The sequence below is a fragment of the Onychomys torridus genome, chromosome 13, assembly GCF_903995425.1.
Source record: "Onychomys torridus chromosome 13, mOncTor1.1, whole genome shotgun sequence".
In the NCBI taxonomy this organism is placed as follows: Eukaryota; Metazoa; Chordata; class Mammalia; order Rodentia; family Cricetidae; genus Onychomys; species Onychomys torridus.
In genome coordinates, this window is record NC_050455.1 from 13,997,266 (window position 1) to 14,020,528 (window position 23,263).

A 23,263-nucleotide genomic window follows, 5' to 3' on the forward strand; every position below is an offset into this window, starting at 1 on the left:
CGAGGTGGCTCAGTGGGTAAGAACACAGACTGTTCTTGCAGAGGACTGGAAAGAAGATTCGTGAGCCCCTCCCTCCTCCCTAGGAGCTGTTCTGTTTCACCTTTGAACTTCAGGTTTCCTGGGTGTGAGGCGAGCACTCTGGACTGCTGTGAGCATGAGATGAAACACACATGAGAACAGATGCTTTGTGCTCTCCTAGGAGTGGCCATGGCCTGTCAGGAAAGGCTGAAGCTCTCTGACTCAGGGACAGAAGGGACCCCATGTCCTGACGGAGGAGGCGGGTTTACGGAGTAAAGCAGTAGAAGGGAGGGGGTGTCCCACACCAAGTATGTGAGCCTGAGTTCCAGGGGGAAATATCAGCAGTCTTTTAACCTTGAGCTAAGTCAAATCTCTCTCTCTTTCCAAACATTTAAGATCACCTTCTTGGCCACCTCCAACCCAAACAATCCATTCCCTCCCTAGAATTCACCTATGACCTCCTTGACATGAACCATTTCATATTTTCTTACTTTTTTTTTTAAACTATGAAATAGCATTCGTGATGATCTGCATTCTGTTGCTATATCAGAACACCACATACTGAGTGAATTATAAACAACAGAAGTTCATTGTACTCCTGGTTCTGGAGGCTGGAAATGGAAGAGCATGCTGTCAGCCCCTGAAGTGGGGCTTGGTGCCGCACTGCACCATGGTGGAAGGGAAGTGGTCAGGATCAGTGGTGGAAACCCTACAGAGTCAGCACACCCCCTCCTTACCTCTCCTCCCTCCTAGAGGCCCAGGCAGGCTCAGACCGTGCTTCCTGTGTGGATGACCCAACATCCCTGCAAGTGCTTCCGTCACAGAAAGGTGAATGAGTCCTGAGTGCACACATCCTCCAGGTGCAGCTTCTCTACAAAACCTACCACACAGTCAAGCAAGAAGTGTGGGCAACTGTGCAGATGAGCAATTCCGAGGCATCATTGTCAGGGGCTGGTGGTATCCTTGGATGGACTCTTTCTTTGGAAAGACCAGCAGCTCTCGTCTTTATCTCTAGCCACCAGTTTCCTCCCCGGTTGTTATTAGGGGAGATATCACTCGCCGCCAAGGTCTTGACTGGATTGCTGCAAAAGCCCTTCAGTATTCCACACCACATCACGCTAGGCCATGCCAGCCCATGTGCATGATGGAGAGAGCTAAGACTCTCAGTCATCAGGCTGGTGGATATGACTCATCCTCTGACCCCAGTGAGGAGAGTTGTGTTTGGTGTACATGGTGCACCTGTCAGCAGCTAGCATCCTGTAGGCCAGGAAAACATCGACTCTTCCAGGAAGGGCTTTGTCTGTAGTTGGAACAGAGGCCACTGAGTCATGGAAGAAACCCAGGTGGATCCAGGAGTCCTGTGTTTACAGTAGGAAGGCTCCCCGTCCCCACCCTGCCCATGACCGACACAAGCAGACAACTAGTCCTCACTTTTGTTTGCTTTTAAGTGTTTAGGGCCTGTTATCCACGGGGAACAATGAATGGTAGGATATACAAGGAACAGCAAAGGAGATATAAAGAATGGATGGTTAGGAGATCCAGCAAGCACTTCTGCAGGAGCTTGTCCATAAAGGTTTCTGCTCTCCACCCACCATGCCTCACTCCCTCTGGGTCTCAGTTACAGATCATGTTTTTCTTCCTTTCTTTTCTTTTCTTTTCTTTTTTTTTTTTTTTTTTTTTGAGACAGGGTCTCATATAGCCCAGGCTGGCTTCAAACTCACTACCTAGTTGAGGCTGACTTTTAACCTTCTGAGTTCCTGCCTCTACTGGGATTATAGGTGTGTGCCACAGGAATGGTTTCCTGTAGTGCTGAGGCTGGACTCTAGGCTTTGAGCATGCTAGGCAAAGCGCTCTGCCTACCCAAGCTACATCTTCGACCTCATTTAATTATTTATTTACCTGCTGCTGAGTTTTTCCAGTGTGACCCCAATCCTGTTTGAGTCTATCAGGATGTGCATTTTAGGAAGGATTAAGAATTTAAGACTGAACTAGACACGGGCCTAGGCAACAGGGTTGGTCAGTTGAAGAAGTGGAAGAAAATGTAACTCAAGCCCACGTCTGAGTGCTGAGCCGGAAAGCTCATCCGATCAGGCAGTTGGAGACTCAACAGATGCCGGTGCTGGCTATTTTTTCATGCCAACTTGACACACGCTAGAGTTATCTGAAGGAGGGAACCTCAACTGAGAAAATGCCTCTGAAGATAGAGCTGCAGGCAAGCCCGTGGGGCATTTTCTTAATTAGTGGTTGATGGGGGAGAGCCCAGCCCAATTGTGAGTGCAGTCTTCCCTGGGCTGCTGGTCCTGGTTCTATAAGAAAGCAGGCTGAGCAAGCCATGGGGAGCAAGCTAGTGAGCAGCAATTCTCCATGGCCTCGGCATCAGCTCCTGCCTCCAGTGACTTCCCGTAGTGACGGATCATTACCTGGATGTGTAAGCTGAAATGAACCTTTCCTCCCCAAGCTGCCTTGGTCACGGTGCCTCATCACGGCCCCAGAAACCCTAACTATGAGTGTCTCCTCCCCTCCTTTCTCAGTCAGGCACAAGGCCAGCTGAAGTCCAGGGTCGGCCGTTCCTTTCACCCCTACAGCTTGCCTGTGCTTGGCGCTTTGAAGATCCAATTTCCTCCTGTGTTTGCAGGATGAACGCTGGTGAGTGCAGCCTGGGGTTTCGTAATGTGGAATATCACAAGGGCTTTTTGCGGCAAGCCAGCCCGGGGCCTTGATGACTGTTATCTCTCTGGACAACAAAAGGGAGGAAGCTGCTGGCTAGAGATAAAGATGAGCTTCTGGTCTTTCTAAAGAAAAAGTCCCTTCAGGGGCAATGCCAGACACTGGATCCGATGTTCTGAATGTATCGGTTCAACTGTTCCTGCTGTGCTCTTCACCCAGCTGTCTGGGAAGTTCTGTAGAGACGGACCAGCTGGATTTGTGCCCACAGATTCCAGACTTCACGTGCAGCTTCTGTCAGGAATACGATTGACAGGTGTTTCCCCAAGCCACAGAAAGCCAAGCCCTGTCTCCTATGATTTACTATACCCAAGAAGCTGCCAATGTCCCCACTCCCACAAAAGGCTTATGCATTGAAGGCTTGGTCCCCGATGGTGGCTCACTTCCAGGTGATTGGATCATGAGTGTGCTAACTTTTCAGGTGTTTCTGTCACAGCGACAGAAAGCTGACCCACAGCTCTGACTCCAAGACAGCAGAGCAAAGATGACCTCGATTCGGAGCGCGGATAGGACAGTGTCACTGTCTTGTGGCTCTTTCTCCCTAATCGGCCCTTTGTGTGAGAAGCTTTAGAAACTGGGTATTTTCTCTATTCAACTGCTAGTAATAAAAACACCACGTCCTTGTTAAGTTTATTATGGAGAAATTAAAATACATACAGAGTTGAATGATGTAATGAACTTCCGTGTACTTAGTACACAATAGTTGACTCGCGGCCAATCTGGTTTCAACACTACTTCCATCCATTTCCTCTCTCCCACATCGTCCTAGAACACATCAGTTATCATATTGCTGTGTCCATTAATGTTAAGTTAGCCTTTGTCTCTAAAATATGAACCTTTTAACATTATGACACCAGCATTCCAATCAAAATTATTCATAAATATCCCTATATATCTTCACACATCAAAATCTATCAAGTTTATAATTGTCTCAGAAATATTTCAAGCTTTTTGTTTGAACCAAGATCCAAATAAGGCTCACCTTCTCTCAGATGAGAACATTATTAGAAATAACATTGTTTCATATAAGAAGGCATCATTTGTGACCTCTCCATAGGGCACCTGTGCTAGTTGATGATGGAACGCCTCTTCCTAAGAGGCACGGGTTCAGAAAACAGTGATATCTGATGGGAGTTAGTTTGGTCCTCTGTTAGGTACCATCATCAGTTACAAAACACACTCGAAGTCAGGATGGACACATGCTTTAACTCGGGAGACATGGTGTAGTGATTTCAACATAAATACATGTGAGTGCTTGGTGCCCAGTGGTGGGTGGCAGGCAAAGTTTTGGAAGGTTGAGTTGTGCCACGGTGGTGGAGCCCCTCAGGAGGAAGTGGGTCACTAGAGGCAGGCCTTGAGGTGTTATAGTCCAGCCTTCCTATCTGTTCTCTGCTATGTGACCATGGATGCAGTGTGGCCAACTGACTCCTGCTCCCGCTGTCACGCCTTTCCCACAGCAAGGGCCGTGTATTTCTCTTGCCAGGCATTAGGTCATTACAAGGGAAGCAACTACAGTGCACAGCCTTCCTCCCCCCAGCTCCGCAAGGTGCATCTCTAACGTCTGGGCACTCTGAAGTACACCTCATGGCTCGTCTCCTGTAATGAAGACATGCAGCGTGTGTTAGAAGGACTCAGAGCAGCTTGGACATCAGTTTGGTCTGAAGAAGAAAATACGATTGTTAAAAAAGGTATTATTTTTATATGTATGACGGTTTGCCTGCATGTATGTATGTGCATGCCCGGTGTGCTCAGAGGTCAGGAGGGGGTATTGGATGTCCTGGAACTGGGGTTAGAGATAGTTGTGAGTCACTGCGTGAGTGCTAGGAACCAAATCTGGGTCCTCTACAAAAGCAACTAGTGATCTTAAGTGCTAAGCTCCAAAATCTGTTTCTTTGATCTGGCTAATTACTTTTCCTTTTAAGAGCTGAATTTATCCTTTGGGCCCTGGAGGCCTGTGCCTCAATTCACCATGTAGCAGAGACAAATTGCCAGCAGGCATGCCAGGCTGGGTAAAGTCATTCAAAATTTCCAAACTCCTGTCAGCATAGTAGAAAACAGACAGACAGACGCTTCTGATCCGGGGAAAGGCCAGCATGCTTGCTAGTCTCCAGGACAATCAAGAACTGGGTCTTCGTTGCACATTCTTTGAAAATGTTGGCCGAACGTTCGAAACTTGCAAATAAAATTCAGGGACTTGCTTGAGGTAATCTAAAAGCACAATTTTACTGTATTTTCTTATCAAACCATTTTTACTTGAGTCAACATCTGAAGTATGAGAATGAAGAAAAAAAAAGCCAGAAAGACCTTCATGGTATAAGCCAGACATTCTTTCCAAGGCCCAGAGCTGACACTCTCAGATTGACAGCAGAACATGTCTGTTTCCACGAAACAAAATCACAAGTGCAGAGCCTGGGTTGGAGGCCACTTCCTCCTCGTCTCCACTCCTCGGGCTCAGGGAACGATGCTCGTGGCCTTCCTCAGGGCCAGGTAGCCTGTGACCACGTCAGACGGCAGCCTGCGAATGTAGGCGAACTCTTCGATGGTGCTGAAGCGCAGCTTGCTCTGAGGGTCTGTGTAGTTGGCCTGGGTGGGAAGCAGGCAGAGGGAAGGACAGAAAGTTGTTGGTGGAGATATTTTAAGCACAAACTTTAATCTTTTTCTACTTTACTCAATGTAAAACACATCTCTGTTATGTTCCACTGCCACCAAGAACACTAAATTGCTCACTTTGGCAAGGAGGAACACTCCGGGGGACAGTCTGGAGGAAGAGGAAGAGCCCATCAGATCCAAAACTCATTTCCTAATGATCACATACCCCTGCCTTCCAACTCCCACCTCTGCAGAGACTTAAACTGGTCCCAGCGCTGACAGTATAAGTGACAGCCGAGTGCTCAGTCCTAAGCGGACATCTCTCACCGTTTCTGAGGTTCAAGGCCAGGGGCAGAGAGAAACCTACGGCCGGGAAGGGATGCTGCCCGATGCTGTCTCCTGTGGATTACGTTTCCTTTGATGACAGCAACAGAGGGAAAGGCTTGATGTGGAAAATCGTAACAAAGCGTTTCGGAGAGCTTGTGGCTGTGCAGCATTTAGGTGAGCTCTGGCAGGGCACGCCACCCTCACCTCCTCAGGAGGATGCAACAGGAATCTGGCTTGGATTCTCTGGCTCCACAGATAACCTATGATTCAGCCTCACTGTGGCTCCATATGCGGCAGGCAGCCTCACTCCTACCACCACACTGCGCTGAGCTGGCCGCTCGAGCTCACACCTCACACCAAGAAGGCTGCTATATAAACGATTTAGAATACTGAGGTCTTGAGGCACAGACAAAATGATCACAAACAAACCCTGGAACAGAATGGACCCAGGAGCCATCATGCTGTGCTCTGAATAGAAAAGAGTAAGCCAAACTGAATCCCTGAGCCAGATGCGCAAAGAATATCCCACCCTCCTCTGGACTGTCCCGTGAGACTGGAAGAAGACAGGCGGCCTGCCCATGGGGACTCAGCACACTGCTTATGCCTTGCCCCAACTTGAGGATGACAGGTAGTGTTCACAACCTCCCAGGAGCCTCTACAACAACATGCATCATAGCTTTGTAAAATACAGGTCGGTCTCTCTCTCTCTCTCTCTCTCTCTCTCTCTCTCTCTCTCTCTCTCTCTCACACACACACACACACACACACACACACACACACACACACACATATCCATGCCTTCCTCCTGTCCCCTCCTTGTTTCCCAAACAAGATGAACTAGCCTGTCATCTGAAAAATAAAATTAAAGCATTTCACAGAATGAAAGGATCCTTTACTTTCAAAATTTATACCTTACTAAACAAACCAAGGCGGGGGGGGGGGGGGGGATGAGTTTTTACCATACAACCCACACCGCTTGGCATCTTCTAGTCAAGAATGTACCCTGGAGCTTCACCCATGTTGTTCCACATGGATCTGGTTCACAGAATAACAGGAACACATCTCAACGAAAGACTTTCATGGGACCTCCAACCACTTTGCTAACAGTCTCCCAGAAACATTTCTTCCTAAGTTCCTTGCACATCCTATTTCTTCAGGGAGCTGCAGAGAAGGCAAATTGCAGGTCATAGATTTTTGTTTGTTTGTTTTTTAAGAAGAAAAATTGCCAAACAGTCATTCAAGGGAGCTGCATCAATACTCTTGCTACTCCCAAAGAGCAGTGTATGAACGCACAATTTCTTTACATCCAGGCTGACTATACAACCAAACTTTCTCAGTCCTTCCACCTGATGGTCTTTTTCCAGTACCAGTGAGGTTGCACACTTGCCTGATCACACGTATTTCCTCTGCCACTGCCTGGCTTTTCCACACTTCTTTTAAAGGACTCAGTGGTTTGGGAGTAGGGTTTTTCATATGTCCTTAATTCTTATATTCAGAGTTGAGGTAGTGTGTGTGTGTGTATGGCAAGACCTCTGCTGATGCCCCAGAGGTCTGGAATAATGTTCTTTAAAATGATGCTATGCCTCTTCACAGGTGAGAAGCACTGGAGCGGATCACAGCTGCTAGCCATGGTTGAGGAGAAAGTGGACATGCCAAGGGCCCGGCTTCTGAGTCTGTTCATAAACCATGACTCTAGCTGCTCAAATTAACACTGGGCCAGATTCCCATTTCAGGACCCAACAGTGACTGGGGTCACACCAGCTTTCCTGCCTCAGACAACTACTGAAATGAGTGATGTACACATCCAACAGGCAAGACCATTGACCGAGAAAACAGCAGTCACCAGGGAGGCAGGAAGTAACTCCAGTAAAAAGCTGCGGGGTCGGATTGCTAGACGGACACACTCAACCCAGTGACAAAAAGCTGGAAATAGAATAAACAAAAAAATTCTTTAAAAATTTTGTTTCTCTAAGAGATAACCGGAGCAAGAACAAATGGCAGCCTATTGTGTGTTGTCTTACACACAGTAAACATGGCAACTAAGAGCAAGAATGCACTGGGAATTAGGACAAGAGCCCCACACTCCAGACAAAGCAGGGTAGTGCTGAAAATAAGTTCATGGTAGGGAAGATGAGCACTGGGTCCAGGAGGGCAAGCATTCAGCTTTTTTAAAGGGGGCATACATAAAATTAAGTGCCCAGTTAGCCTGGCACCCTCGTGAGAAAGCACGTGACACGGTTCCACAGGAGCACTCTATAGAATCTGACCAGCAGCCAGCTGTGGGCATCCACCTTTAACCTGGCACTTATGTGGCTGAGGCAGAGGATCACGTGAGCTCAGGAGTTCAGGACTAGCTAGAGAAGTACAGCCAGAGGACCACCTGTCTCAAAACAACACAAACAGAATCCTGTGACAAAGTTGCCAAAAACAAGGAAAATCTGAGAATCTGCCAGAGTTAAAAGTGGTCTAAAAGTTATCACAACTACATATGATATGGTATCCTAGACAAGACAGGACACTAGGCTTGGGCAAAATCTAAGGAAATTTAGCTTTTTTTCTTCACCTCCCTCCTCTTCCCGGCCTGCCCTTCCCGCTCCCTCTCCTTCTCAGCTGGTGGTACTGAGGATCCAACCACCCTATGCACGTGAGTGAGGCAGCAAAGCTTATCACTGGGCTACACCTGGCCCCAAACTAGGAAAATTAAAATAAACTGTGGTAACAACGCCATCTCTAGTGGGTCACTAATCATAACAAATGCACCACAGACGTTAAGAAGAGAATGAGCGAAATCTGGAGCCTGTGGGAACCCCCCCTGGATCAGTCTCTCAGTTTTACTGTAACCTAAAACTGTTCCAAAGCGTTTAAAAGTGCCGAATTAGACCGAAAGACAACCAAATAAGGAATAAAGGTACACAGACGGAAAAAAAAAAACCAGATTAAGTTCACCCACGTTTCGGAATATTTATTTAACTATGTAAAGATGTGTTTCATTTGTTTAATTATGTAAAGATATGTTGCTGTTTTTACCTTGTCTGCCTAAGGTACCTGTTTGATCTAAATAAAAAGCAAACAGCCAACAGTGAGGAAGGAGGTATAGGGGGTAATTCTGGGGAAGGAGAGTAAGTAGGAGGGGGAATTTAGGCTTGGAAAGAAAGGAAGAAAGGAAAGGAGACAATGGGGGCCAGCCAGCCAGACATGGAGGAGGCAGGACATACAGAATGAAAGAAAGGTATAAAACCCCGAGGTAAAACATAGATGAAGAGAAACAGGTTAAATTAGGTTAAAAGAGCATGACAAGCCTAAGCTAAGGCCGAGCGTTCATAATTAATAATAAGTCTCTGTGTCTTTATTTGGGAGCTGGTTGGCAGCCCAAAGAAAATTCCAATTACACACCTACAATTATGGTCACTGAAATGTGAACCACATGATGCTATCATCTGGAGTCACACGGTCAGGTGGGTACAAAGCAAGGCCCTCTCTAGAAGAAACTCATTCTAGATACAAAGATACAGACAAAGGCAAAACACTCATGAAAGATGTGCCATGCAAACTTGCACACAAAGAAAGCTGGAATGGTGTTCTAGTTCATTCTGGGCTGCTATCCAAACATGCCTGGATGCTTTATAAAGAAATGAGAGACGGCTCAAAGATTAGGGGCAGCTGCTGGATATCCAGCTCCAGGGGTTCTCAGAGGGCAGCAAGCACAGACGATGCACACACACAAATGCAGGCAAAATACCTTTACGTGTGTGTGTGTGTGTGTGTGTGTGTGTGTGTGTGTGTGTGTGTGTGTTTATGTATGTTTTAAGGAAGAAAAGAAACTTAGCACTCAGAGTTGGCATCCTGGTGAGAGCCCTACCTGGCTGCATTTCAACATGGTGTGACGAGAACAGGCCATGCACAGGAAAGGCACATGTACAAGCAAAGAGAGAGGAAAAAGAGGCTCTTTTCATGACAGCCCTCTCCTGCATTCCTCCCTCCATTCCTGTGGCATCTGACCCACATGGGATCCATTTTTAAGAAGCATCATTAGTTCATCAGGCCCACCTCTTAACTGGCTCACCACCACCATACTGGGGCCTAAGTTCACAGCAAATGGGCCTTCTGAAGAACAAACACCCTAACCCAAGCATGTAGCTATATGAATTCAGACAGAACAACAAAAAGGACGAGGAGCTGAGAGAGGAGATTATACAATGACAGAAGCAGCAGTTTTCCTGGTATAATGTATAGAATTAATCCGGCCAGTTTGTGACAGATGGTGGAGTCAGTTATCCTCATTAAACTGCAAAGCATTGAAATGACATCCAGGTAAATTCTAGAAGTAGTATGCTTCATCACTTCTATAATCTGCAGGAAAACTTCACTTTTCAAATTTACAAGAGATGAAGAAGGATGAGGGTGAGCTGGAATTCCTCTGCAGGTTCTGCAGGCACTCTGTTTGGCACCCAGTGCCCGGGTGTCAGCACTTGCCTCAATCCCTGCCCTCCAGCTCTGCTGGAGAAGCATTGGAGGGATCATGGCGTCGGCTAGAGAGGGCCACAGAGGCCCAGCTCCACAGAGACCACATGGAGAGAGGGGATCCGGCTCTTTTAGATATGTGGGTTACATACACTACTTCACTTGAGAAAAGGTTTAGAAACTTGTGCTTGTCTGTTCTGACTTAAAGATTCACTCGATGGTATTGGGCATGCTAGGCAGGTGCTCTACACTGAGCTATGTCATCAGCCCAGAATATTTTTTTAAAAGTACCACCAATTGTGTGAAATTAGTATTTTAAAACCTTAAGAGTAAACATAGAAATGGTCGTTTCATTCATGTTGTCTCATACAGTTAACTATCAGGAGAAAAAAAGAAGTGAAAATTCTGTCTTGTTTTCTGGCTCAATGGCTTCTCCAGACTACCCACACAGACACTCAGGCCACAGCCTGAACTCCAGGAAAGACCAACAGTTTAGACACACATGACTGTAAAATCTTATATTTAATACTAACGTAGACAGATGTAATTATACTCACAAGAAGACCTGAAACATCGGAATACTTCTTAGCTGGCTTAAAGGATGGGGGAGCATCAATACTAAAGTCTGAAAAGAAGAAAAGAAAAGAGACGATCAAATAACCTTCAAAATATCCTAATTCCTTCTCCTTTATTCTAAGTTAACACCTGATAATGGTCCTGAAGTTTTCCTTTGTGATTCCACACTTACAGAAGCCTCTAGGGGTTAACCAGGGAAGTAAGGGAGGTACCTCCAAAACAACACAGCATGTCACAGACTAAGTGCAGGCCTCAGCTAGGGCCCTGCCCTGCCGCCAGAGACAAGCTACCCCAGTGGAACTGCCAGGTTCGTCTACCCACAAGCTATTTCATAGTCTCCGGCTAAAACAGGCTCCTGGTGATGAGAGGCCACACAGCCACTAACTGGATCCGCACACCCAGGCTCAAGCGGTCCACACCCAGATGACTAACTTGTCACCATCTGAGTCACCCCATGAAAGACGCACAGCAGGACAGGAGGTGGAGAGATCCTGGAACCTCAAGTTTCCAGGGTAGCTGAGCAGAACATCTAAGGGGTTTTGCCCAGGTCTGGACATATTACAGCAGGAGGTACTTACTCAGAGAGTAAGTGTGTGGCCTGTGAGCTGCTTGCTGGAGATTCTCCCGAATCTCACATTACAGGTGGGCTACGTTGTTTGTGAACACAAATTTAAAGAGTGGATCTTTAAATGAGAGGTCTAATAGGAACACCTTCATTATCATGGTGGGATCTACTTCTCCAGACTGAAATTGTAGTATGACCTAGTGACATTTAAGTGGCTTTAGCAAACCACACACCCGTGACAACACACACAAACAGACTCAGCACAGACTCTGTGAAAAGGGAACTGCATGCATAATATCCCTGGACGGATGCCACTGTACAGTTCTCGGGCTGAGAACATTTTCCCCGCAATAACACAAACACGAGCAAATAACGTAGGCTTGTTGTAGGGAAGTTCCCGTCTGCATTACAAACACAGGGAAGGCTCTAGACAGCTCACAGTTAGGATCATTCAGTTGCCACGGCAACGCCCTTTCAGCAGCCAGGATCTGTTTGAGGTTCTTCCAGGTTCTGTTCTTCTTGCCAGCTACTGCACCGCCGTGGCCAGAGTGCTGGAATTAAAAGTGGGTTGAAGAGAAGAGTCAGTGGAAGATGTGCCTAGGAAGCCTGACGCCTCGCCCGAGAGAGATGCCAGCACCTCTCAGTCTGGACGCAACTATCTGTGCTGCTGAGACCTTGGAAAATACCTCACTGTACACTTCAATCTTTGTTAAAAGAACATAGTTTTTAGCTATTCATAGCAGAGGCAGAATTGGGAGTTCAAGGCCAGCCTCAGTTACAGGATGAGTTTGAGGCCAGCCTGGGCTATAAGAGACCCTAAGAAACAAATAAGCAAAACTATAAATAAGCAAACAGAGGACATAGTTCGGGGGCTGTCTGAACGCACCGGTTTGCTGGTGACAGAACAGAGATAAATGGCTATTTTTCAGCACGCACACAGGAAAGCAAATTCTTCACTGGGCTCAACCTAGTTGAATTCACTTATGATCTCATCCCTTTAAAATAAGTTTACCACAAAGTTGGATTTCATCTCGAGATTACATCTCTAAACTGCCCTCTGAGGGTGTGTCACTCTGACTCCTAATCACTAGTGGTCCTGGAAAACCCAAACAGGCTTCAATCATGGTATGGCAAGCCTTCTGGAAATTTCTTTTTATGCTATAAAGATTAAAAAGCAAAATGGAAAAGACTACTAACACATTTGCAGACCCCAGTTACAATGGATTGCCAAGACTCATTAATTAAAAAAATAAACCTTTAAGGGTATAATTTGGGTCACTAAAGCTGATTACTTAATATTGCCCTTGTGAATGAAAGGTATTTAAAGGAATTAGTGAGGGGTGCTCCTATTTTAGTTAACTATTTCAAGCTTCTTTTAAAATTTAAGGCCAATAACAATCATGGAAAAGATGCATCCTCAAAATAATCCTCTGGGGAATTCTGAAAAGGCCTGGCACACCGGGAGATCATGAAGGGCCTTTCCAGTCCCATCCCATATTCCACCCCCGCCTTCCTACCCGTGGTCAACAGCCCATGGGAGGGGACAGCAAATGGGACTGAGGGAGAAGGGAACTTCAGATCCACCTCAGGCCCAGCTACGTCCGAGGCCGAGGTACAGCTATCCACCTCCATATTTGTATAACACCTTACATGCTTACCACGAAGTTGGGATCCTTAAACGGCAGCGGTTTGGCAGCTTTTTCCACAGGCCCGGAACTAAAATCAGAGGAGGCCATTTTATTCTCATCCATGGCTTCAATGCTGACACCCTTAAAACACAGAAAGGAAAACAAAATCTTTGAAGCCAGATGGGCTCCTCATGTCTGCTCTCAATACGACAGACATGCAAGGGTCCAGGACTTCAGCAGGTAGCCTGCCCTGGAGGCTGGGAACACTATCTGTGTAAGCAAGAATCGCTGCAGACACAGCGGGACCCCAGGTGCCAGGCTTCCTGGTTCCCCTAGTGCCAAGCTCAGGGATGGCTGTCCTAGTCTCATGAATTCGGACAGCTGCTAAGGAGGTGCGATTATCCCCATCTTACAGAAAACTGAGGCACAGGAGGACTGGTTCAAGGCTACACAGCACACAACTTTTCGATTTAAATTTATTCCATGATGCCACATAGTCCTTATATCTTGATGATCTTGTCAACTGTGTCTTGAAATAGGAAGGCTGGCCTTAGAGTCTGGATCTCGAGGGTCTAATGTGGCCAGAAAACCCAGGCTGGAGCTAGTCTGCACTTGGGGACAAGGGGACATGGTAAGTCTGAAAACGGAGAGGGAGCTGGAAGGACGTGGGCCCACTGGCTGTAGCTGGAATGCAGCGTCTGGTCAAACAGTCTTAAAACAAACCTTTACACTAACAATCACAAGAGAAAAGAGGCAGAAGGAAGAATGATGTCTTAAACATTTTAAGAACAGAGGCATTGTCTTTGCAGAGTGAAATTCAGGTAGAGGTTCGCTGAGTTTCCAATATTGACACTGGAACCACCAAATCCTTTCCAAGACACCGAATACACCCACCATCCCAGAACACTCTTTTGTCCCTTCTTGGACAATCCCTTCCAGTCCCAAGGGCAACCAATGTTCTGATTCTTCTACATCACTTCCACTTCTTCCAGAGCTTCTTCCAAGAGAAATCTGACCGTATGTGACTTGTACCTAGCTTCTTTAGGTCAGAATGGAGTTTTGATGCCTTCATATGGCTTGTGGTTAACTTCACCAATTCCCCTCTTTCTCAGCAGAGTAGAATTCACTACATGGATGTGTTAGAACCTATTTATCCATTTTTCTGTTGAACATTTGGTCTGTTTTCAATGTGCAATTAACAGGGCTGTCATACATAGCCACCTACCTTTCCTACCATGAGTTACTTTTTGTCATGGTGCTTATCACAGAAACAGAAATCAAACTATTCCAGGTATGGTAACATACGCTTTCAATCTCAGCACTTGGGAGACAGAAGCAGGCAAATCTCTGTGAGTTTGAGACCAGCCTGGTCTACATAATAGGTCTGTTATGTAAGCTACACAGTGAGATCCTGCCCCAAACAAAACCTCCTCCAAAAGAAAGACATCAAACGAGAACAGCTGTCATGTTTTCATTTCTGTTGGGTGCTTAGCTAGGAGTGAAGATTGTGTTCCTGAGAAAGTGCACATGTAACTCTATAAGGTGTGCGTGCATGCATGCGTGTGCGTACATGGGGGCGTGTGTGTGTGTGTGTGTGTGCCCTCTCTGTGATATATCTGACAGGAACAGAATGGGAAGAAAGGGCAATTCACAACAGATCTCAGAAAGGTCTCTCCTCAAACACCTTCCCAAACTCCTCCCCCAGGTCTCTGCACGGGCCTGGACTCCTCTACTCTGCTTACACCACTCCTTAGTGTGGACTGCTCTCCCGTCATCCTCCATCACTCCAATCTTCCCAGCATTAGGCAAAACTTTTAAGCCTTAAACTCACGGGGCTGGAGAGATGGCTCAGAGGTTAAGAGCACTGACTGCTCTTCCAGAGGTCCTAAGTTCAATTCCCAGCAACCACATGGTGGCTCACAACCATCTCTAATGAGCTCTGGTGCCCTCTTCTGTATACATAATAAATAAATAAATCTAAAAAAAAAAAAAAAAAGAAACTCACTGAGGCTGAGAGGTGGTAGTGCACGTCTTTAATCCCAGCATTCAAGAGGCAGAGGCAGGTGGATCTCTGAGTTTGAAGCAAGCCTGGTCTACAGACCAAATTCCAGGATGGCCAGGGCTACACAGAGACCCTGTCTCGAAAAAAACAAAAAAAAAGAAACTGACCCCGAAATCGATCTTATATTTTTCTGTTTATTTGTGAGTACATGAAAGTGCACCCCTACATCAGCACTTCTCACCGAGCCAGTCTCCCTGAAATCCATGTTTGAAGAGGCTGTGATCCAGGGCACAGGAGAAAGGACAAGCTGCTAATTAGAGGCAAGTGGAGGATCTCTGGAGGCCTGCCAGGTAGGAGGAGGGGGGTCATCTGGGACGAACAAGCTGAAAAGCTAAGGAAGCAAAGGGGCTAAAGAGAAAAAACAAGCAAACAAATAAACAAACAAACCAGGGCCTTAACACCTCCGACAGCAACAAGAGTGCCGGGGACAGAGTGTGGCCAAGTCCACGGCCCCATCCTCCAGGGGCAATGCTATTTCCCGAGATGGGGATGGGTGGAGTGTCTCCAGAGCCCCTGTGAAAGGCACTCACTGCAGCAAGTCAGTGTGGATGATACAGGAGGATGTAAAGTTCTACCAGGGAGAGGTCACCCCACGAAACAAAGTGCTTCTTTCTGTTGACTGTAATCGGGGTGTGGGTGGCCAGAGCTTGCTGTTCTGGGCAGCAGCCTAGGGAAGAGTCCAGGAGGGAATGGCAGTCTGGGAAGTAGCTCTGTGGTAGAGCACTTACTCTGTATTACGGAAGGGCTACCGCTTCTCCAACAGTGGAGGGTTCTATGCCATCTCTAGCCGGGGAAACCCCAGGAGTCATACTGGTTCCTGTTTGCCTCTTCAACCCCACTCCCATGTTACTCCACCCTTATTCCTCCCTTCCTCTCACTCACAGTCTCCGAGTCAGTCCTGAGTCAGGATGACAGGAAGGCCGTTAGTCAGAGGGGAAATCAAGTCTACGACGCTCTGCGGCAATAAAGTAAGATGGACACCGATCTCCAGTTTCCATGTTGTGAAAGTACGCTAACCCTAAGAGACTTGAGAGATGGGTATCCAGCCCCAGACACGAAAGGCCCATGACACAGATGGGGAAGTAGTGCCTAGAACTGAGGGCTATGCCCTCTCTCATTACTAAAGAAGATGGTGTGAGTCCCAGGGAAGAGGTACTACTCTTTCTGTGACACACTGGAGGCAGCAAGGCCCAGGGCCTCCACCCGCCTCTGCTGAACTGCAGAATCCAAACAAATGGCTTCTGCCAACAGCAGCCCTCATAGCTGGGACTCAGACTTCAGGACAACCTTGTCTTCTCCTGTGGTGTTTTTAAAAGAAAGGGGATGGTGGGTTTTGTCATCATTTAAGAACCAAATGTAGCAGCCTGGGGTGGGGGGGGGGGGTTCACAACTTTAATCCCAGCACTGAGGAGGCAGAGGCATTTGAACTCTGAGTTAAAGGGCAGCCTGGACTATAGAGTTCCACTACAGTCAGGGCTACCCAGAGAAACTCGGTCTCTAAAAACAAAACAACAAAAAAACAAACAAAAAGAATCAAACACAGAAATATCTACTAGTAATCTGTACTAAGAAGCCCAGCCTGGGGTATATAGTGAATTTACAGTCAGTCTAGGCTATGCAGCAAGACTGTCTCAAAAGGTTGGAAAAAAAGAAAAGGAAAGAAACGTTTACTAAGCCCAGGTGTGGTAGTACATACCTGTAATACCAGGAATGAGGAGGCTGAGGCAGGAAGACTGCCACAAGACCAGTCTGGGCTACACAGTGATTTCCAGGCCAGCAAGGTCTACATAGCTAGACGATCCTGTCTCAAACCGAAAGTGGTCCACAAAGAACAGGGCGTGGTAAAACAGGTCTTTAGTCCCAGCACTGGGAGGCAGATGGATCTCTGTGAGTTCAAGGCTAGCCTGGTCTATATACCATAAGTTCTAGGTCCAGCAGGGGCTACACTGTTGGACTCTGAATGAAAAAAAAAAAAAAAAAGAAAAGAAAAGAAACACAAAGAAACAAAAACTCATCCTAATGTAGTGACTACATTGTTTGGTCTCGGTAAAATGAACATTAAATCACATTATGGACACTACAAGAGAATACACACGATACAGCTCAAGAACACTCAAATGAGGAGTACATAACAGAGCTGGGCATGATAGTGCATGCCTGTAACCTCAACATTCAGGAGCCTGAAACAGGAGGGTCAGCAATTTGAGGCCAACTTGCAAACATACTGAGTTCTAAGCCAGCCTGAGAAACATAATAAGATCCTGTTTCAAAAAACAAACAACTGTAGCAGGAATTTTAAAGAGTCTTGTTAATAAAATAAAACTCAGCCAGTTAATGGGGTGAACGCTGAATGATCAGAGAGACAGAACAAGCCACAGCTACCTCATCTTGTCAGTTCCTCAGCTGATCCTGTTTCCTCAGACTGGAAACTTCTGTGTCCTCATCCCAATGGCTCTCAGCTGAACTGCTGCTCGAAGCCTGAATGCTTAACCAGCCAAAATGCTTTGAGTTTCTGGTCTTCACACCTTATATATCTTTCTGTTTTTGCCATCACTCCCTGGGATTAAAGGCATGAGTCACCATGCTTGGATGTATCCTTGAACACACAGAGATTCACGTAAATCTCTGCCTCTGGAATGCTAGGATTAAAGGCGTGTGCCACTGCCTATCCTCTATGTTTAATATTGTATCCGTCCTGTTCTCTGACCCCAGATAAGTTTATTAGCGTGCACAATATTTCGGGGAACACAATACCACCACAAACAACCAAAAAAACCAACAAAACCAACAAACAAGCCAGGTGTGGAGTACTCAGACAGGCGATGTCATGAATTCCTGGGCAGCCTTGCCTATCCAGCAAGTTCTAAGACAGCCAGGACTACATAGAGACCCTGTTTCGGGGAGGGCGGGGTGGTACGTAAGCAAAGCTAATTGAGGAAGGAGATGTCAGAAGCCTGGTTACTTCTGGCAGGAAGGAAAGAGCCCAGTGACAGAACGGCAAGGCTGAGGCATGAGGACAAGATCAGCAGGAATTCTCTGGGCCTCTCAAGAATGCTCTTATCTGGAGACTGTTCATGGTTTGTGTGTTTCGTTGCATGCAAACATAGTAACCCAATAAAATGCTTAAAAGGGGTGGGAGGTGCTAATTACCAACAGAGTTGCTGGGCAAACACACCAGCTGAGGAGCATAACCATCCTTATAAAGCGCTCAGGAGTGGGACCACAAACCACTGCTGGTCTCCGCTAGTTGTAGTGAAGTCTGTTCGTCATTGACCTCAACCTCTTTCTTTCTGTCTGTCTGTCTGTCTGGTTTGTCGGGACAGGGTTTCTGTGTAGTTCCCCTGGCTGTCCTGGAACTCGCAGAGATCCGCCTGCCTCTGCCTCCAGGGCGCTGGGATTAAAGGCGGGCGCCACCACCGCCCAGGCGCGCGCGGCTTGACCTCAACCTCTTAACCTCCAGACTTAGCACGTGTAAGAGAGAAGCCGCAGATCTCCATCATCTTTGCATTCCTCCACGTTGTACACTGGGACGACCCCTCAGACTGTCCCTCGGGGATCTGCGGGACAGGCTATGGGTAACCCGCAAACTTCCCTTGCAGAGACACAGAAAACAAGTCCTGACAGAACTGGGCGGCCCTTCTACTGAACCGATCACAACCTCCCACTTTGCTCTATGACGCGGGTGCTTTTTTTTTTTTTTAACCAAAGCCGTAGGTCCAACCTATGACTCAAGAATACTACTACCCCCCAGGAATTATGATGTGCCTCTGCGGGAACCCAGCCTCACCACCCGCTGGACTGCGCACGCGCCCCAGCCTCCCCTCCGGCCCGCCCTGTCCCTCCCCGCCCCGCCCCGCGCAAGCGTCCTCGGCGCCTCTCGAGCCTGCGCATGCGCTCTCGTCCCCGGGCGCTGCGGTCCGTGTACCTGAGCAAAGCCGGAGGCGGACAGCTTTTTCTTTTTACTGGCGCCGTATCCCCCTCCGCTGCCGTTGTGGGAAGGGCTGGCTGGCCTCTTCTTGCTGTTCCTGGCTATGGTGGGGGTAGAAGTGGCAGCCACGATTGGAATTTGAGCCGCCATCCTGCCCGCAGTCCGCCCGCGGCTCCCCGCCCCCACCCCTCCTCTGGCGGCCCTGGGACTTCCGGCTGGAGTTTACTTCCGTGTTGATGCTGGGAGACTCCGCGCTCTCCCGGAGCTTTACGGACTCCTCCCTGGCTGCTCCTAGGAGGCGGGGCTCAGAAGGGTTTCTTCCGGGTCGGAAGGTGTGGAGCTGTGGCTGCCTTTGAGGTTGTGATCCTTGGTCTGGGCACCTTCCTGGAGGGCCCCAGTGAGCATCTGATCTTTTAGTAACCATTAATTTTTTTTTTCTTGGTTTTTAGACTGGGTCTCACTGGCTGTCCTGCAACTCTCTCTGTAGACCAGGCTGGCCACAAACTCCTGTAGCCGAGGTTGTCTTTGAATTCTCCGCCTCCCAAATGCCAGGATTACAGGCAGATGCCACAATGTCCATCTCGATGGGTGTAAGAATAAAGGAAGTTAAATGCCAGTGCACTAACATTGCCGAGCCATTTGTTTGGTGAAGTTTATGTATCAGTAACTGCACAAGAGACTAAAAAGGTAGAGTGTTCTTCAGTCATTTAGGAGGCCAAGACTTTGTTGCCATGCAGTTGATATTCCTGACCTCCACTCTCCTCACCAAGTGCATATCAACAGACAAAATCTTACATACAGATGTCAGGGAGATCCCTGTATTTCTCCAGAGCCTTTATGCCATCATCTAACTTAATGCTAGGTGATAAATGTCTTTTGGCTAAGATATAATAACATAATAATAAGGTGACCACCACCTGTGTCTATTGACTGGGGATAAATATATCTGTCCCCAGTTACAGTGACTTGCAAATCGTTGATGCATTATTATTATGTTTGGGTGAGGTAAAGAATAAAGGGGTGAATCCCTACAAGTTAGCAGCTAAAGCAGCAATATAAATCGATGTTTGAAACAGGTTGTAGACTGGTGCAGAGGGGAAGGACCAGTTAAGGGAACAAGGAACCAACAATACTTACTGATGCCTCCTCAGGTGTTGAAATGTTTCCTGTGCCAGATCTCCTCCCCTCTCCTCATCTAAATCTATTTTCCTTAGTCCTTGTCTCAAGGACTCATGCCTCCAACCAGCAGTCACTGAAGCAAACCTCTTATTCCAGCCACCCTTCAGCTTAATTCTTGTCTTCACTGTTCCTATCCCAGTGACTCAGTCTCCCACATGATGCCTGTGACAGTCTCCAAATGGAAGCCTGAGTTGTCACCCTTTCCTAATCTACCCTTGGCTCCAAGGCCCTCACTTCTGCTGGCTGCTAGAACAGGCTTTTAAATCTAATTGTAGCACTTAACTTTCTTGTATACAGGACCCCTTTATCCTCTAGATAAAAACCAGATAACTTTTTAGTTTGGCACATTAAGTCCTCAATAACTGAGGCTTAGCCCTCTTCTTTTGTTCAATTCCCAACAACAAATTCTTTGTGCCCCTGCCAGGGACAAATTCTATTTCCTAGAATATTCTGGTCTCTGGACTCATACTTTTGTTTCCATTGTTTCCTTTCCTGAGAATGCCTAGCTCCTGGCCTGATGACTATCCATTTTTTCCTCAGTTCAAATTGTATTTCTAACAAGCAGCTGATGTACCCTATTCCCTTTGCCCCCCACCTGAATTTTGTGGATGTGTCTCCAAGGACACTGAACATAGGGCATCCTATTCACCTTCTTGCAATGTTTACTGAGTTAAGATATAAAGGAGTTAGACAAGTGGATGTACCATCATTTGGCTTCCAATTACCAAATTCAATCTTGATCTCACTGATTGCTTTCTTCCTGAAACTTTCCCTCTTGGTTTCTAAAATGTCACCATCCTCTTATTTTCCTTCTAAAGTCTCTCTCTCTCTCTCCCTCTCTCTTTCTTTCTTTCTTTCTTTCTTTTGACAGTTGTTTTGTTTTACCAAGTGCTTTGTGTTGCTACTTGAGGATTTTCAAAATAAAGTCATATGGTCAAATTCCCCTAGAGATACACATTTTTTATGTTTCTGAGGAGTCATCATGAGTAGCTATGATTAAACCAGGACCTTATTATTTCATTCTTTTACACTGAGAATTCCTTGATGTCTAAGGCCCTCTGCCCTTCCAAGCCTATACATTCCCAGCCATTCCAATAACTCCAAGGGCCTGAAATGCCATCTCCCTTATGATCTGTCATCCTTGCTTTCAATTCTGATGCCTATGGCTGAGTCATTGCATTAGATTCCAGATGACAGACTGCATTTTCAGATCATGCTCCCTATCTGAAACCCTCCATTGTCTACTTGTAGTCCCTAGAATGAAGCTCATGGTCCATAAGCAGAGACCTGCCATTTCTGCAGACTTTTCCTCCTCCTCGGGTCTCTGTACTCCCCTCAGTTTCTATTTTTGTCAATTCCAACAACTAGCTGTGTTCCTTCCTCTCTCCAGGCCTAGACACACATCGCTCCTCCTGAAGGGATGTTACCTTTCTTCTAGTTCCTCCTTACTATAGTCCTGGTAACTTCACCCTTTCATTCTTGGTTGACACTGGCTCATTTTTAGCTTTTGCTATCCTTCTCATCCCATGTCACCACAAGTCTTAGTCACCCAGTGTTGTACCAGAGTCCCACAAAGACCACCAAGAGAACAAAACCAATGTAAAAGGAAAGAGTCTTTTTATTGTTGTAAGTTAACCTGGGTCTCTCCATCCATCTGACAACACAGCAACTGAGCAAGAGAGACCCTGAGTAGCAACCAAGCAGGGTTTTTATAATGGTTAGTGTAGGGGATCTGGAGGGAGTCCAGCTCTATATAGTTACAAGTTCAGAAATGCTGCTTACTTCATGTTAGAGATGATTGGTTTGAACTGATTGGAGACTTGCATCTGCAAGGCAATTGCCATGTCCTCTAGCAATCTATGTTGTTGTATCTATTTTGCCAGCAGACCCATTTCTTCTGATAGTGAGACTTCCCGTTTTTATCTGCAGGAAACTCATTCCCTCTGACAGCTATGGTACACAATCTACAACAGCAGAAAACATCCCATAGGACATATCTGGTGCTTTGTTTATTATGCCAGTTATGTTATAGCATATTCTTTAGGTTATGGCAGAAAATGTCTGGTATGCAGCCCCTAATAATCTGGGTCTAGGAGCAGCACATCTTCTGATGAGTTTCCGAGAGCCTAAGGGTGGAGGGGCAGCACATCCTTTGGTGGGTTTCCCAGGGCCTGCTGCCCCCAGTCTGACCCTTCTCTAAGATGGCTGCAGCCCTATCATCCTCTCATTACCCCCTCTAGAAGTAACTTGGGAAGTACCCAATCATGGGCCTTCCCTGAAGGTCTGTAACTAATGATTTTGAGACCTTAGTACCATCAATTGCACTGTATTTATCTTTTTCTTTAACAAAATTAATATCCTGTTTAGGATGCATCGACCAAAGGTAAGGGGCCAAGTACAGTAGAAATCAAACTGGTTAGCCAGGGAATTCTGTTAACTAATGATTCAAACCATCCTTCTTGCTGTTCTCATTCTCTTTTACACTTATTGAGACCTTCTATGACCTTTGCCATGGGTTCTCTAGCAATTTCAGAGTGGTCTACATAAAAATAGGATTCTTTTCCCAGAGCAGCACATATCCCTCCTCGCTGTAAGAATGGGAGGTCTGGCCCTCGCCTATTCTGTAACATGACCTCAGAAAGCAAGGTGAGGGATTCTAGCATCATCAGTTTAGTGGTACCCAGACAGGAATCATCATTTAGTTAAGACATCAGTGATGTAATAGCCAACAGTAATTAGCAGAAGCCAAAGGGCCAAAAGCCATGTGATGGCTGACAGAGTTCCTTATTCTGTAGGAACTTAGGAATGAGAATGGGGACCAGTTATTATTTTATCTCAGGTTCCCTATGACAAGAAATTCCTTTTTGATCTAACATTCCAGGGGGGAATAAGGATGACATTTTTGTTTCTGTAATTACTTCTGCTGACATTGGGACATTGTTGTCAGGACCCTGGAAAGCCAGAATGTTAGTCAAAGGCAAGGAGAGAATTTAGAGACATCTGGTTCATTGACCAGCTGAAGAAACAGCATTTATATTGGCTGGATTGGACCATATCAGCATTCAATAACTCCATGAGTCACAGGTTGAAGTCAGTAGTCAATGCCTGGATATATCAGTCAGCCAAATGGAAGCCCACTGAAACAGATATAGACTGGAGACAAGAGTTAAAATTTATGGTGGTGGCACATGTCTTTAATCCCAGCA

General features: G+C 46.6%; 1 protein-coding gene across 1 annotated transcript; it reads right to left on the reverse strand.

Annotated features, from left to right (window-relative positions):
• Positions 1 to 4,940: 4,940 nt before the first annotated feature.
• Ino80c (INO80 complex subunit C) lies at positions 4,941 to 19,082 on the reverse strand. The gene is made up of 5 exons (XM_036204243.1): positions 18,876 to 19,082; positions 12,919 to 13,029; positions 11,700 to 11,811; positions 10,677 to 10,744; positions 4,941 to 5,325 (listed from the first exon to the last, which is right to left on the reverse strand). Exons 1-5 carry the CDS (start codon positions 19,026 to 19,028, stop codon positions 5,194 to 5,196), a joined length of 576 nt encoding a protein of 191 aa, XP_036060136.1. The 5' UTR covers positions 19,029 to 19,082; the 3' UTR covers positions 4,941 to 5,193.
• Positions 19,083 to 23,263: the final 4,181 nt, after the last annotated feature.